General features: G+C 43.5%; 1 protein-coding gene and 1 long non-coding RNA gene across 2 annotated transcripts; both read left to right on the forward strand.

Moving 5' to 3' along the window:
- The first annotated feature begins 782 nt into the window (after nt 1-782).
- LOC134143420 (uncharacterized) lies at nt 783-3,911 on the forward strand. The gene is made up of 2 exons (XR_009959111.1): nt 783-1,408; nt 1,599-3,911. It is a non-coding gene; the product is annotated as an uncharacterized LOC134143420 (long non-coding RNA).
- Nucleotides 3,912-4,989: 1,078 nt separating this feature from the next.
- Nucleotides 4,990-9,161, forward strand: S1PR1 (sphingosine-1-phosphate receptor 1). The gene is made up of 2 exons (XM_062581770.1): nt 4,990-5,297; nt 6,285-9,161. Exon 2 carries the CDS (start codon nt 6,503-6,505, stop codon nt 7,640-7,642), a length of 1,140 nt encoding a protein of 379 aa, XP_062437754.1. The 5' UTR covers nt 4,990-5,297; nt 6,285-6,502; the 3' UTR covers nt 7,643-9,161.
- Nucleotides 9,162-15,860: the final 6,699 nt, after the last annotated feature.

Raw genomic sequence — 15,860 nt, forward strand, 5'->3', positions numbered from 1 at the left:
GGAGATCATATAGTCCAACCCACCCTGCTCAAGCAAGGTTCCCTAGAGTATCTTGTCCAGGATTGTGTCCAGGTGGCTTTTGAGTATCTCCAAGGAAGGAGACTGTACCATCTTTTGGGGCAACTTCTTCCAGTGCTTTATCACTCTCACAGTAAAACAGTTCTTCCACATGTTCAGGTGGAACGTCCTCTGTTTCAGTTTGTGCCTGTTGCCTCTTATCCTGTCATTGGGTACCACTGAAAAGAGTCTAGCCTAGTTCTCTCCACAGCCTCCCTTTAGATACTTATATGAGTTGATAAGATTCCTCTCCTGTTTTTTTTCTTTTTTTTCCCCTCCAGGCTGAACAGGCCCAGATGTCTCAGCCTTTCTTCACAGGGGAGATGCTCCAGTCCCTTCATCATCTTAGTAGCCCTATGCTGGACTTGCTGAACTAGCTCCATGTTTCTCTTGTACTGAGGAACCTAGCACTAGACACACTACTGCAGATGTGGCCTCACCAGGGCTGAGTAGAGCAGCAGGATCTCCCTTGACCTGCTAGTGAAGCTGCTCTTAATGCCACCCAGGATACCATTGGCCTTCTTGGTCACAAGGGCACATTAGTGGCTCGTGGTCAACTTGTCCACCAGGATTCCCAGGTCTTTCTCTGCAGAGCTGCCTTCTAGCAGGTCAGCTCCCAGTCTGTATGGTGCATGGGGTTGTTTTTAGGTGCAGGACTCTGCACTTGCCCTTGTTGAACCTCATGAGGTTTCTCTGTGCCCAGCTCTCCAGGCTGTCCAGGTCTCTCTGTATGGCAGCACAGCCCTCAGGTGTGTCAGCCACTCCTCCCAGTTTGCCTGCTCAGCAAGTTTGCTGATGATACCACTCTGTCCCTTCATCCGGGTCATTGATGAATAAGTTGTACAGGACTGGCCCCAGAATCTTAGTTCTAAGGATTTAACTGGCTTTCAGATAAAAAATACAGAGCTGGAGAAAGGATGTAGATGGTCTAATTCACAAGATCATATCTGTACTGCTTAACAAAACACTGTAATATTATATGCAAGCTAAATTCTTAACGAGCTTGTTTGGTATTACAGGTGGTACAAATGCATTGGCTTAGCACTCTGTTTACACTAATTTATGCCACATCATCTGAGGTTCAGGTTAATTTAAAAGTTAGTTCTGGTATCTCTGTAAGTGAGCATTCAGATGCTATGCTATATAATTAGAACTACGTTGTATTCTCAGTTGTGTGTTGTAAATCTTGGAAGAAAAATATTCAAAATTTATTCCAGATTTGTTCCAGATTTCCAGGAGAAACCTGAATCTGGAGTAATGCCTCACTTCTGCATGGTTATTTGCATTTCTTCTAGTGACATGATTCTGGGGGGGATTCCACTGACTGCTCCTTGTGCTCTTTCTCAGCGAGGTAAGCCATTCTGGTGGCACTGTTCAAGGGTCAGTTGTTTATTGGCCCTGGCACATCAGGGAGGAGTGGCCCTGGTTTTTGGTCTCACTTATGTCTGGATGAATAAAAGTACCTTTTACATACATAGATTAAGCTCTATGAAGGCATGTGGATGAAGTGTGTTAATATCCTGTACAAATCTGTCTTGCAGGGGTTTTCCATCTCCTTTGAAGATGGATAACAATCAGGCCCTCATCTGATGCATTTGTGATTTGTCCAGTAACACAAGTACTCTGAGCACTATTTTCTGATGACGCCAGATACATTACTTGTGGAATACTAATTGTAACAGATCTATTACTATGCAGGCTTTGGGAATACCCCGGTTTGCAGCTTGTTTTCTGACAAGGTCAAATTACTTTCCTGCAAGACTGCGTAATATCCTTTTCCTTAGCTGAGAGTTACTGTGTATTGTGCTGGGGAGGTTTTTTTTATTATTATTAATGTTTACTTTAAGGTCCTGTAGTTTCTTTTTAAAAGATCTCTTTGTAAAGTATTCTGAAATTTTTAGAGTCTATTACTTCTGATTTGAGTTGGATGAACGTATGTCGATAGAGTCATTATGCTAAGAGAATCAACTCTTACACCAAGGATTCTGTAATCTGAAATGGATTGTTTCTTTTTTCTTCTTCTGTGGGATGGCTTAGTCTTTTCATAGTTTTCTTTGGCTTCACTAGTATAAAATGATCAGTGTTATATCAGTGTGTGTTGCTTTGATTAAGACACTAAAGCTACAATTCAGGCCTCCTACTTGGATGATCTGGCATCACCTGAGACTAGACAAGTTTCTGAAATTCCTACAGTATTATAGAAAGTTACATAAGAATTTTGGTTATTACAAGCAGTCACTGGTGTGTGTTTGTGGTGCCTGACCCTAAAACATGAGATTCTGTCGGTCCCAAAACGCAAGTAGCTAAGAGATACACACATTCAGTATTGCTGTAAACAAACATGTCTGCTACTTCGTTCTTGCGGACTTGCTGCGTAAACTTTCTTTAACCAATTAACCTGGGTGATGTATCAGGTCGTGATGTGCACAGTCTTCCCCTTTGCATTCCACTGAAAGATGCTTTCTGGTTATTCTGAAATGATGTATGAATAACATTATGTTGTTCTTTCTCCTTACTCTGAACATAGGCAATTTCAGAGCAGAGTTTTCAAATGAGCTGCATATCCTGGATTTCTGTAGTGTATCTGTAGAGGTAAAAGATTCCTAGTGTTGGACCTGGTACTCGTTTTAACATAACAGGTGTTCTTCTGTTAGTGTCTTCCTAAACTTAACTGGGATGGAGTGAGTATATTCCCAATGTAAATCACCTCCCTAAGCATTTATCAGTGTATTTTGGTAGAGTTGGCTGGAAAAGCCTGAATTTACACCCCTTATGAGAAGGCTATCATCTGTGCTGTTGAGCCATGCTAAGGTATCATTTCTGAGTTTTTAAATGTCAATCATTGCAAAGTCAGGTGATTTGGTTTCATTGCCTGAGAAAGGTGAAGGAATATTTCAGTTTCCTCCCTAACAAGATGTCAACGCAGCTATAAATGTGATTGATCATCTAGTTTTCACAAAGCTTTTTGTGGTATAAATACCAACTGTTCAGAGTGGAACTGAAATTGCTCAGACATAGTATACAGGCTCTGACACATAATTAGCTGGATGTCACAGCTCTGAGTTAGAATTTTCTCAGCTGGTTAACCAGTAACCTAAACATGAAAGCTTGTATATCTGATTACTGAAACCCTGAGTCATTTTACCTTTAATTAAAGCATGTTACTTTAATATATTCCTTTTGCTTAAAATTATATGGGAATGATTTCCTCGAGAAAAATGCCTGATGAATGCACTTCTATTTAGTATTTTCTGTAAATTAGCTAAATAAAGGGGGAAAGCTTGAAATATCTAGGTATGTCAGGCAGTTGCAGGGGGTGCATATGTCAACCTCAAGCATGATTTATCTTATGTGCCTTTTCTGACAGTTGTAATTTAACGGCTGTATATTCCTCTAGGCTCTCAGAAGGCTAAACATCTTTTCAAGTTTCTGGCTTTGTGGAGGAAGAGTAAATGTCTGTTTGGCAGTGTAATTTTTCTGAGTCATTCTAGGAGAGGTGTGGAGCAATTGAAACATGACTATTAGCAAAAACAAGTGAAGGACTCTTCCTGAGGGTAGAGTTGTTCTTACCATATTTCAGAAAGAAAAGCAGTTTCTCCGTAACAATTGCTATTGCTAACTGAATTGTGCGATGCTGTGAACTAAACGACCTCCTATATTAAGCTGTTGTCTATTGTGATATTCTTTTGCATTTCAATTTGAGGTGGAGTTAAAGAGAACAGAGCAAGGAAGGAAGAGGAACACTTCTGCAGTAAGAGCAACTGTAGATTACCAACACAGTCACCCCTTCACATATGCTTAGTGCTTTTTTCTTTTAAAAGTTTAAAGATAAAGAAGGAATTGTAAAACTTAAACTCACTTCCTTATCTTTTTCTGTCTCTGTATAATACCACCATTATCATGTCAGGTAGCTGCCATTGCCAATTTTTAAAATGAATTTGAAGTATTTGTAGTCTTAGTATTTTCAAAAATTCAGGAATATTGCACACTTTTGAACATTCAAGTTTTTTTTTTTTTCACGTGGGAGTACTAGCACATGGAACTAAGTGATTGATGGTAGCATGGGGTGGTTGGCATGAGCCTGAAGGCAAGCAATGACATGAGTCCCCCGATTAACCAGCTGCCAGTGCTCACCTTGGCCTTCCTGCCGTGCTGGCTAGCACTGGTCCTCCCCCTGCCAGGCTGCCCTGTGCTGGGCAAGGAAGCTGCTGGCGAGTTACCTAGTGCTGCAGCAGCTGGCAGGCCACAGGGGACAGTGGCTCCCCCACTCTTGGGCCTGCTGGGACGCGGCAGTCTGGGCCTGCTGGACCTCAGCATGGCCCTGAGCTTGCTAAGGTGATGAGAAGGGTGAGAGCCTCCTTCATATCATTCATGGAGTTCAGCCTGCGATGGGTCTGAGGGGACGTGCAGGATCACTCTGGTGTTCTCCCTGCTGTGCTTGTGCTCGAGGGAAGAACAGAAACAAGGGCAGGAGCGATGCTGTTCTTTCTCTGCCTCTGCGGAAGGGGCCGGCTTGGAGCCGCCGGCCTCCGCGGGCTGGGGGAGCGGCAGGAGCTGCTGCCGGCCGTGCGGAGGGGCCGCCCCGGGCAGCCTCCCTGCCCTGCCCTGCCCCGCTGTGCTGTGCTGCGCCGTGCCCGGGCGTGGCGTGGCGTGCCGGGGCGCGCTGTGCCGTGCCGTGCCGGGGCGGCAGGCGGCGAGGCCTCCGGGGGCGCCGGGCTCAACTCGGGGAACCTCTTCGGGCCGAGGCCGGGGCCTGGGGGAGGCTGTGGGGCGCCCCCTCCCGCCGGGGCAGCCGAGGCGTGGGGAGGGAGAGGTGACTGAGGTCTGCACCGTCCTACGGCGGGAGCGCCCCCGAGTAACGCCTTTTCCGGACTTTCCTCCTCAGACCCCCTTCCACAGAGCTACCGGGACTCCAAGAGCCCTGCCACAGCGAGGGCGGCTCCCTGCCCGGCTGCCAGGCCGCAGCGGGAAGGGCCGCGCCGGGGCGTCCCGACCCCGCGGGGCGCGGCGAGCTCCCCAGGCTGCGCGGCGCTGCGCTTGCAGGTCCTTCGCATGACCCGCCACTCCGTGCGTCGGAGGGGCACATGCAGGGAGGAGTCAGAGAGGAAGAATCGCAAACGGGGCGGAGAGGAGCGGCTGGGTGCATTAAAACCACGGGAACGTGTCCGGCCGCTGGAATTGCTCCGCGGGCACGCAAGATGCGCAGGGCCGATGCGGGCTGCACGCCGCGCTTGAGCCAGGTAAGGATCGGCGGCGCCGCGGCCGCCCGGGAGCCTGGGGCGGCTGTGACATGCCGGTGCAGCGCAGCGCAGCGCAGCGCTTCTCCTCTCGGCGAGCACCGCCGTGGGATGCTAAAGGCGAGGGTCAGCGGTGGCTCTCGGGGAGGGGTCGTGCTCGGCTCGGACGCCGCGCCCGGGGGAGGTGGTGCGGGACGGCAGCGGTGCGGGCTGGAGCGGTGCAGCGTGGAGCCTGGGAACGGTGAGGGGCAGGAGCGGTGCGGGCTGCAGCCCGGGAGCGGTGCAAAGCACTCTTTCCTTGCATCATGTAACGTGCTTAATTCTTTTAAGATGTCCACTAGAAAGTGTTTTTATGCAAAGGCAGTTTCCTCTTTATCTGCAGTCCTTAGAAATGTCTATTTCGAAAGCTTGCAATGTGAATTATTTCAACTACAAAGTATTTTCTGGTATTCTTTAAGACCCCCAGAGTAGGTTTGCTATCTTACTTTTCTCAACTTTCTAACTTTTACGCTGCTTTATTAAAGCACATGCTTGCTAAATAGAAGTCCGGGCACCTTTCCTGTTTACAGCTTTTGAGTTGCTCTTTTGCTTATATACATCAGTGAATCACCTTCATCACTGCTGGAGATGGCATCAGTAAATTGCCTAATTCTCCCCTTCCAAAACACAGACGTTATTAACGGAGGAGAGTAGTAGTCTCCTATCAAGTAATTTCTATGCAGGCTTGCATGTATTTGCATTTAAAACAAATCAAGCCTTCTCCCTTTCTAAATCTCTGCTGCTGTTTATGTAGGGTTTCCTATTGAAGAAAAAGGTATCCTGTATGCTAGAACTTATTTTTGGAGAACTTTGGGACCTTTCGTATTTGAAGAAGTCCAATCCTCGCTGGCTCCTACTTTTTTTGTGCAATTCTGCATGACAGGACCTTTTCATCTTATTAACTTTACCTGGTTAGTATGCCTAACCACCCTTTAAAATGTTTGTTAACAGGTGAATGAAATGAATTCCTTTGTGATTACACGCCTAAGTCTGACGTAGAATTAAATTAGCAGATCGCCTTTCGCTCTGCTGAAGTCGCTTCTTTGTTCGCCTGCCTTCTAACTGCGGGGTTTGTTCCAGGGCTGCCGCCGGTGAGGCCGGCGCGGCCGCGGGCTCTGCTCTCGGCGCCCCCCGGCGGCCGCTCGGGAGGCGCCGCTCAGCCCGGCACCATGAGCTCCCTCACCACCGCCCCGCTGAAGGTCGTCAGCCACCTCGCCAACACCGATGTCAACTATATCATCAAAGAGCATTACAATTACACGGGAAAGCTAAACGAGAACGCGGACAGTGGAATAAAAATGACTTCGGTGGGTTTTATTATCATTTGCTGCTTTATAATCTTAGAGAACATTTTTGTCTTGCTCACCATCTGGAAAACCAAGAAGTTCCACAGACCCATGTACTATTTCATTGGAAACTTGGCTCTTTCAGACTTGCTGGCTGGAGTGGCTTACACTGCCAACCTCCTGCTCTCTGGACACAAAACCTACAGCCTCACCCCCTCCCAGTGGTTTGTAAGAGAGGGCAGCATGTTTGTTGCCTTGTCCGCTTCCGTGTTCAGCTTGTTGGCCATTGCCATTGAGAGATACATCACCATGTTGAAGATGAAACTCCACAACGGCAGCAACAGCTTTCGCTCCTTCCTGCTGATCAGTGCTTGCTGGGTTATCTCCATGATACTAGGGGGACTCCCGATCATGGGTTGGAACTGCATCAGCCTCTTGTCCAACTGCTCCACAGTGCTGCCTCTCTACCATAAGCACTATATTCTGTTTTGCACCACAGTTTTCACTGGCCTTTTGCTATCTATTGTCGTCCTCTATTGCAGGATCTATTCCATGGTGAGGACTAGGAGCCGCAGGCTGACGTTTCGAAAAAACATTACCAAAGCTACTAGGAGCTCAGAAAAGTCATTAGCTTTGCTCAAGACAGTGATTATAGTCCTGAGTGCCTTCATTGCCTGCTGGGCTCCTTTGTTCATCCTGCTTTTACTGGATGTGGGGTGCAAAGTGAAAACCTGCCCAATCCTCTTTAAAGCAGAGTATTTCTTAGTACTGGCTGTGCTCAACTCAGCCACAAACCCTATCATCTATACCTTAACAAACAAAGAAATGAGGAGGGCTTTCATCAAGATTCTGTGCTGCTGCAAATGTCCCCCTGCAGATCCTGGGACCAAATTCAAGAGGCCGATCATTGGAGGGATGGAGTTCAGCCGGAGTAAATCCGACAACTCCTCCCATCCACAGAAGGAGGAAGGTGACCATCCTGAAACCATCATGTCTTCAGGCAATGTTACCTCTTCTTCTTAAGAGTAACTGTGGGGGCGTATTTCAGAGCCTTCCCTCTGAAATCTGACAGCGGTGACGTGACGCCTCCTGCTCGCTACAGCAGCGCTGGGCTAAGTGAGCAAGTAGCATTAGTTCTAGCGAGGCAAACGGTGCACTTGCAAGGCTGGAGTTCAAGAAATGGGACAGACTGTTCTGGCTTGAAATCTTTTTCCCTGGAGCATGTTTTGTCTTTGCACTGAGGCAGCTCAGGATTGTCAGGCGCATTCATATCCTGAAATCTCCTTAGTAACTCTGAAAGACTGATGCCTTGCTGAAATGATGCCTGGTGCGTGTGAGAGAAAGAGTAGGGGAGGAGAGAAAGGGAGAATGATTTTTTTTTTCTCTGAGAAGAATGTGAAGTTATTTTTCCTTTTCTTGCAGCAAACCACTGACACAAAGATCCTTCTGTATTGAGTTTAGTGATGGCTCTGGTATACTTGGTCAGAAGTGTTTGTTTAGCACATAGCAAGGAAAGAGATCACACAAATACAAGTTAGACCGTAATTCTGCATCACTTCCCAGAGCTTTTAGTTAAGTAATAAGATTTTATTTGCAGAGTCCGAAGTTGCTGGGGTTTTATTTAGCAAGGTCATAGCTGTGAAATTTTGCTGACGGTCCACATCACATTTGCAAACCATGAGCCAGGCTCTGCAGTTAAGTTTTCACCTATACAGTTCCGTTGACTGCTTCAAATTTTATATGGTAGTTCAGAGCAGCATTTGGCCCCATATGGTCGTTACCTTGTTAGTAAATAAACTGCATTATCACGACAAATGCAAGGTGGACCTAAAGATCAGTTCTCTTTAAGATGACTGAAAGTAAATCTAATAGTATAAAATACTATCGACAATAGTAGGGATTTTTGCCTGAGTAAAAACCAAGTAAAAGCTGAAGAGTAATTTCAGTGTTAGGTCCATAGTATTTCCAAACCTAAAGATTAGTCAGGAAATCTGAAAAGAATACCTTGAGTTTCAGAACAAATAAAGGAAAGTTTAAGTTAAATGATTATAGATAAATGTACTTCCATAACAATATGCATTACACAGTTTGGCACATTTTATTAATGTTTATAATTTCAGCAAAGATGTCTGTATTTTATCAGTTCATGGAAGAAGTACCTTTCGTTAAATTGAATGTATTTGTTTTACAGCATCACTTTTATTCCTCTGTTTTTCTAACCTGTGCTAATGGGAGTTGAATGTGTACAATGTAAATAATTTAAAAAGATACAGGAGACTTTGTGCACCTAGAGTATTACTGTAACAAAAGTGGTATATCTGGGATAGCTGAGAGCAATTGACTGATTTACAGTTATTGGCAATTCTTAGAAATGTTTTTTGTAAAGAAAATACATTGCTTTTGTAGTAAGATTTTGAGTGCAATTAAACTGATTTTTTTTTCTGGTTTAAAAAAATAGTATTTAAAATGTTTCTGACTTTTATTGTTCAATTTGCACATAGCTTTATTGACTTCTAAACATTAATAAACTGATTTTTTTTAAGATTCTGTTATCATAATACTAGTAGTTTTGTACTATTATGAAGTTTTTTGCTGGGTTTACTTTCTTGTTAGAAATTAATAGAAGGATTTCTTATTTCAGTATCCATTGGATTACATCTATTCTGTGGGATCTTCCCGACCAGTTAAGACATAGATGCATAATGCCACTTACAAAATTAATGCCAGAATATGTTTTTTTCATCAGCACATATGCTATACGTCAATAAAAATCTAAATAGTAGCATGATGGCAAGCAATTTTTCTCCAACAAATAGTAAAAGAAACAGAAGAAAAATTATATGCCTGTAGTTCTGCCACTACTTCCTGGAGTGTAATACGTGCAAGAGTAGTACCTAACCACTAATATCAATCATCAGTTTTAAATTTTGTTTATTACAAGTACCATTTAAGTTTACAAAATATCAGTTACAGAGTGCTGTAGCCTCATTAGGTCCACCAATAAAGAATATAGCTGTGTATTTGAATAGGTACTGTATTACTTCTTCTAAAGGTTTGACTTCCATTTCCTCTCTTGCTGCCATTTTCTCTAGGTATTAAACTCTCATGGAGCTTGTACAGGATGCAGTTGGAGTGTAAAGATAAACCTCACCTTCTCATACTGTATGTCATCACTGTGCAAGGTTTACTGTGGGAAACCAGAGCCTACTCACTGAGGAAGGCTTTAGGTCATAACCTGACTTCCTGAAGGAAATTCCAAAAATGCGCTAAAGACAAAAGACTGGAAACAGGCTGGAATTTCTCTCCATCTGTCTGCTTATACGGAAGGAATGATTTCATGTGTGCTCACTTCCTAGGCTTTTAATTAGTGTCCTGAGCAAAGCTGGAAAAAATGTCAAATCTGTATTTGTGCACAAGATAAAGTCTGCCTTGGCTCAGGTTGTCATTTAGGCAGTGATGGCTTACATAAAGTACTGACAGTCATAAGGGAAAGCACTACTTTATCCCAGAGTTGAAATCACTTCTGCGCAGAGCACCAAAAGCATATAAACTATGAAAGTCCAAGTTAAGCCCTTAAAGTGTTACTGGTGAGTGCACAAAGGTATAGGGAGATGGCTTCTGGTCTCCCTTTCAGTCCTGATTTGTAGGAATGCTTTTATTCAAAAGACTCTTGGGACTAGGGCCTTTGGGCCTTGAAGCCTTAAGAGCATTAAGGTTGTTTGTCGCATATGGGCTGGAGATCATATGACAAAGGATGAGCCATGTCCAAGTTTGGCTGTGTCACAGTCCCCTTGTGACAAACAGCCTTTATGTATCTGTAGGTGATAACCAACAGGTTAGTCATTTCCCTCTTCTTTGTCTTGGTTTCTGTGTCCCTCTCTTATCTATTTCGATTGCAATGCAAGACTTTGGGTGGGAAATGACTCTTTCCCAGTGTGCGCTTGTTTGATGGAAGCTCAATTTTGGTACGCAACTCAAAGCCCTAAAGTAATTCATGCAAGAGAAGAAAAAAAAACGCAAAGGCGGTATCTGGCACCGTGCCATGGGAAGCACTTCCTATGCTCTTGATCAAGATGACTGAGATCCGTTTCCTCCATGGCTAGGCCACATCTATGGATGTAGAAAAGCTTCAGACAGGGAACAACAATAATAATATAATAATAATAAAAGTTAAGGTTCCCAATGGAAAGAAAAATCAGACTGTATGTATCTCTCTTCATTTCCTATAGTACTCTACAACTCCTTAAACTCTGAAATCTATTATACTAAGTCAATGGGTTAGGCCAGATGCACAGTGCTCAGTTTTGTGATGTGTAATATAGGAAGCACCCCTCCCAGGCTCCAGAGTGCCTTCTGTATGCCATGCAAGGGCATACAGCTTTGCCCTTTTGTTGACCACGTGCCAAACTTGCAGAGAAAATGAATTGGGAACTGAAAAGGTATATTACACCAGATGTATAAGTGAAATAAAACAGCCTGAATTCTCAGGAATAACATAGTCTTTTGATTTATATTTCTTCCTAGATTTTTTTTCCAGTGTAAGGAATTACACAGGGATGGAAAATGACCAAAAAAATCTGTCTATTGCTCCCTTGGCAACTGCCTAAATGTAAGTATGCCTGTGCCCAGCTATAGGCAGCACTGTTTACTGGGCAGCGGAAGGGCTGCACTCAAAATCCCCAACAGACTAAAATTTTTAGGACATAGATCGCATCAAAACTGTTACAAAGAGGAAGAAACCTTAGGTCTACTGTACAGTGTACCAAACCTAGGAGAAACAGAAAGGTAAAAATACTGTTATCCATCCTTCTCTTATTCTGCCAACTAAAAACTACAGGGATTGCCCAACTGTGGTATTTTCTAATTCCTAATTTGGCCTGGAACAAAATGCAATACAGGTTGCATTTTATATAGACTGAGGTATCATCTAATGCTGTATAAGGGGCCATATTGTCTAAGCATCCAAAAATGTAGATACTCAGAATTCATCTATGCTAAGTCTGTTAGCTATTAATTGCTAGAAATTCCCCAAGGACAGGTACCATCACCTATGGAGTTTTGAAATTCCCTAGGAATAAAGTTATTATAGTTTATTCTTCCTTTTCTTGGAAATCAGAAATAAATCCAACTATGACTGAACCTTCAAGGATTTAAGAAACAAACGAACAAAAAATCCATCTAAATTCTATTCCCATAATCTGCTTTCACACACTTTTCTAATCCTACCTTTGCATCTATAGATGAAGTTTCTTCATTCTCTGTGGTCTAATTTATTCTGATAGAACATTATTTCTTTTTTATACAATCTGCAAGAATCATGGTAGGTCAAGAGATCTCCCTTTAATTACTACTCTAGGCATGGGATTTTCTAAAATTCTGTCTGTATAATAACTGGCAGTAACCAAATCAAGTCTGCACACAGGAGGTGGACATAAGTCTGTGGTACAGCTAATTTGTTGCAGTAAAAGGTTTATGCTGAAATAAATGCCTAGAGATCTGAAACTTAAGCTTCTGAGATAAATGAAAATACTAACACAAAATGTTTTTTTGCGGGAGGAAAGTTGAGAACATGATTTGTATAGACTTATATGATCTATTGAAGAGAATTATTCTTTCTCCCATTGACCCTTGCTGCTGGATGGCTCTGCAGGGAGAAGATGGTACATTTCCTTGTGTGTATTCCACTAATCCACATATTCTGAGATGCTGTGTCAAAGAGCATTTTCCAAATAAAACCCCACAGAGGTCTGTATAAGCTGATTGCTTACCATACTGAAAAATATAATACTGGAGTTGAACAGTAACTATTTTCCTGTTTTCAGAACTCAATATTACTTTCATGCTACAAAAAGGCAGGAAATCAGATCAGCCACACCCAAGAACTCTCCAGGCATGTAAAAGTCCTAAACTAAAGCAAAGCTGACAAAGCTCTCTCAACCTTCTGTGAACATTTAAGTCTGGTTTAGTAATTACATAATGGAAACCTGGCACAAAGGCTAACTAAAATGGATTCGGAGCTTATGTGAACGATCATTTGGGGAAGATCCATTTTTAAATACATAGTACAATAATTATACATCAAAGGGTTCACTAGAAAAGCAGGTGATGAGCCAGTTAGCGTTAGCATGCATATACAGCATTTGCAATGCTTGTTCATGACCACTCTTCTTTTTTAATAGCAGTTCAAAATATAGACTGAATAATTTTTGGTAATGCACATGCACCAAAAATGTTGGTAATTTTTTCAAATGCACATTTGAAAATCATAGGCTAGAAAGAAATCACTGAATAAATACTGTGTTAAAATTATCTGCTGGATCCCATGAAATCAACTGCTGAAAGCATTACTACTATCCACATTTGAATCCAACTTTGGTTTGAACCCTGTCTGACATCTGAAACTATGACAATGAACTACTAAGCGTAGTTTTGCTCTCTTAAGCATAGATAAACTTTGCATAGGCCAAGGCTTCTTGACTTAGGAGGACGCTATGGTATAAATTGCTGGGATACATATATAGCATAATCATATAAGCGATCTCCTACAATCTCATATCCATATGAAGCACCTAGAGTTGAATAATGTGAACACGGTGGGGAGATGAATTGATATAAGCAGTAAGAATACATGCAGTTGCAGAGAAAATACAACAACTAATAGTGTGACGTGAAAACTGAATTGTGACAAAGAGTGTATGAGAAAACAGGCCCAGGAACAATTTGAGATTGGTGAAGTAGCAGTAGTAGTATAGTTCTACAGTACTAAAGGCACATGGCTAGGGATTTTCAGTTATGGACTCTAACCATAACTCACTCAAACACGACTACTCTTAGTTTTGTGGTATGATTCAAAAAGTTGGTATCTGTGGCATTTTGCGTATGGTAGTGGTCTCCCAGCTCATTTAGTGCCCAGTTGCTTGCAGTGTCTTCTTGTGTTCTAATGACCTGATGCTGCTCTATGACAGTTCCTGCAGGGTGGGAAATTAATTTGTTTCTTTTTTAGTAACACTAACTGCATGTACAACTGTCTCCAGCCTCATGGTTGGAATAAGTATGGTGATCTTGGCTGAAAAAAAAAACATTTTTTAAGAGCAGCTATTATTGAAAAACAACTCATTGAAGGCTGCATTATTATCTTCTTTGCTGCCAGGGAAGACAAAACCATGCTCTAACGGATTCTTCTAATCTGGTATCCATTTAGATGCCCGCTGTACAAGGACTATATTTGAGCTATTTCCCTTTTGGATGTTTTGTATTTCCACTGCAACTCCCACTGTTTTAAATAATTTGTAGCTGGCATGCACATTTCTCTCTCTGATTAGGGTAATTCAAATTTCTTCTTTTGAAGAAATCTTTTAGATCAGCACAGATACTGCTTCAAAACAACCTGTAAGTCTGTGTTAGAAACGTTTTTTCTGGAAAATTAGAAATCTGGTACATTTTATGTCTTATCAGCTCTTGTACAAAAATTAGAAATCTGGTACATTTTATGTCTTATCAACTCTTGTACTACTTTGTATGTCATATGCAAATATTCCTTAAAGAAATCCAGGAGATTAAGTTTCATCTCAGAGGCTGACCCTTTCTCATGTTAAAGTGGTTGTATTTTGGTTTTATAATAAACAGTTTAGAGAGGTGACAGCGAGAGGAACTTGTCTGTGCAAATGAAACCTCGGAGTAATACAGGATCTTTTAAGTTGAAATGATTCATCAGTGAAAGTGGCTTTAGTTAGAATTCTTTAATGATACAGTGTGAAGTTCTGCTTTTCACTAAACTTGCTGAAAAACGCAGAGGCCTTAAGAAAGGGTTCAGAGAAGGACAACAAAGTGCAAGGTGCTTTAACAGGATGAACTAATACAAAAGGCTCAGAGAGCAAAGCCTTTCCCCACCACAGAGAAGAGAAGCAGGTAATAAAATATTTAGGCCTACAAACTATGTTATGGAAGTGTGATAGATGATAGAGAAATAAAACTATTTAAACTTCAAGACAGAGAGCAGACTCTGCCTTCAGAACCAGAACCAATTAAAACATGGAAAGAAGTTCAGATCAGAATTTATCTGAATTTTGGGATCTGTAGACTCAATATATGCTGTTTTAGAATAGTTTGCTTTGTTTAACTAACGCGATTCCAGCAGCTGAACCCGAGATCTTTAATACAGCACCCCAAATCTGCTTACAAGAACGGACATCGCCTCCTACCGAAGCAAGGGTTAGGCAGAAAGTGCATTTAAGCAGAGGTGCCGCGGGGCGTCCGCGGCCTCAGCAACCATTTTGCGTTGGGGGCTCGTGTCGCATCCAGCCAGCGAGGTAAATCACCGCCATTTTGACACTCGTTAGACACTGGGCGCAGGCCCCTAGATCACCTCCAGATGAAACCGGCTTCCCAGCCGTTAAGAAGATTAGCAGCGGCTCGGAGTTGCTTATTTTGGGACGAGAACCAACCTCTTCTCCTCTTAAAGGCCTTGAGGCTACTGAAACCCCTCCCGCTCCTGTGGCCCCTTTGCTCCCCTGATCTCCCTCCTCCTCCTCTTCCTTTAGCTGTCCCTGCTCTCTCCTGGGTTTTCCTGCCGCCCCCCGACCCAGGCTTTTCCTGCGCTGCACTTCCCTTCCCCTGCACTTCCCTCTTGCCTTGTTTTGTCTGGGCGGTTTTGCTGGCAGAGGCTGAGCCTACCCGAACGGGTGCCTTTGAAGCCGGGCTATGCTCGCTGATCGGCCGCTCCCCTGCGAGGGCGGGAGGCGGCGTGGCAGATCCCTCACACGGCCAGCGGAGATAAAGAGCGAGGCGCTTACCCAGCACAGCAGCGGGGGAGGGAAATTAACTGAAAACACTCTTATCTTAGTTTAAAAAAAACTGCTGCAGTGGAGAGGCGACGTTTAAAATGTCTGACCGCAGGTGCAGGAACAGAGCAGCAGGCATGGCGGGGCTTGGTGCGTGGCGGCACCGCGCCGCCGCTGCAGGCGGGGCAGTTCCCGCGCTCCCCGCCGAACGGCGCAACCGCCTCGCGCCGGCGAGGGGCGGTGCGCGGCCGTTGGCGCTCGGCGGGCCCCGGCCCCTGAGCGGTCTTAGAAGCTGTGGGAGAGGTTAAAACAACCGCTGAGAAAGCGTGAAATGCCGCTATGGCGTCAATTAATATAGGGTTAATAAGTGTTAGACCTGAAACTTAAAGGCGATAAATTACATGCAGTAAGTAGGCTTGTAGGTAGTCATTTCTTTTTAGGGGATAGGGGGGTTGAGTATT

The sequence above is a fragment of the Rhea pennata genome, chromosome 8 (assembly GCF_028389875.1).
Source record: "Rhea pennata isolate bPtePen1 chromosome 8, bPtePen1.pri, whole genome shotgun sequence".
Taxonomy (NCBI): Eukaryota; Metazoa; Chordata; class Aves; order Rheiformes; family Rheidae; genus Rhea; species Rhea pennata.

Coding starts and splice junctions, on each gene's coding strand:
- S1PR1 (XM_062581770.1), top strand. CDS start 6,503: ATGAGCTCCCTCACCACCGCCCCGCTGAAGGTCGTCAGCCACCTCGCC.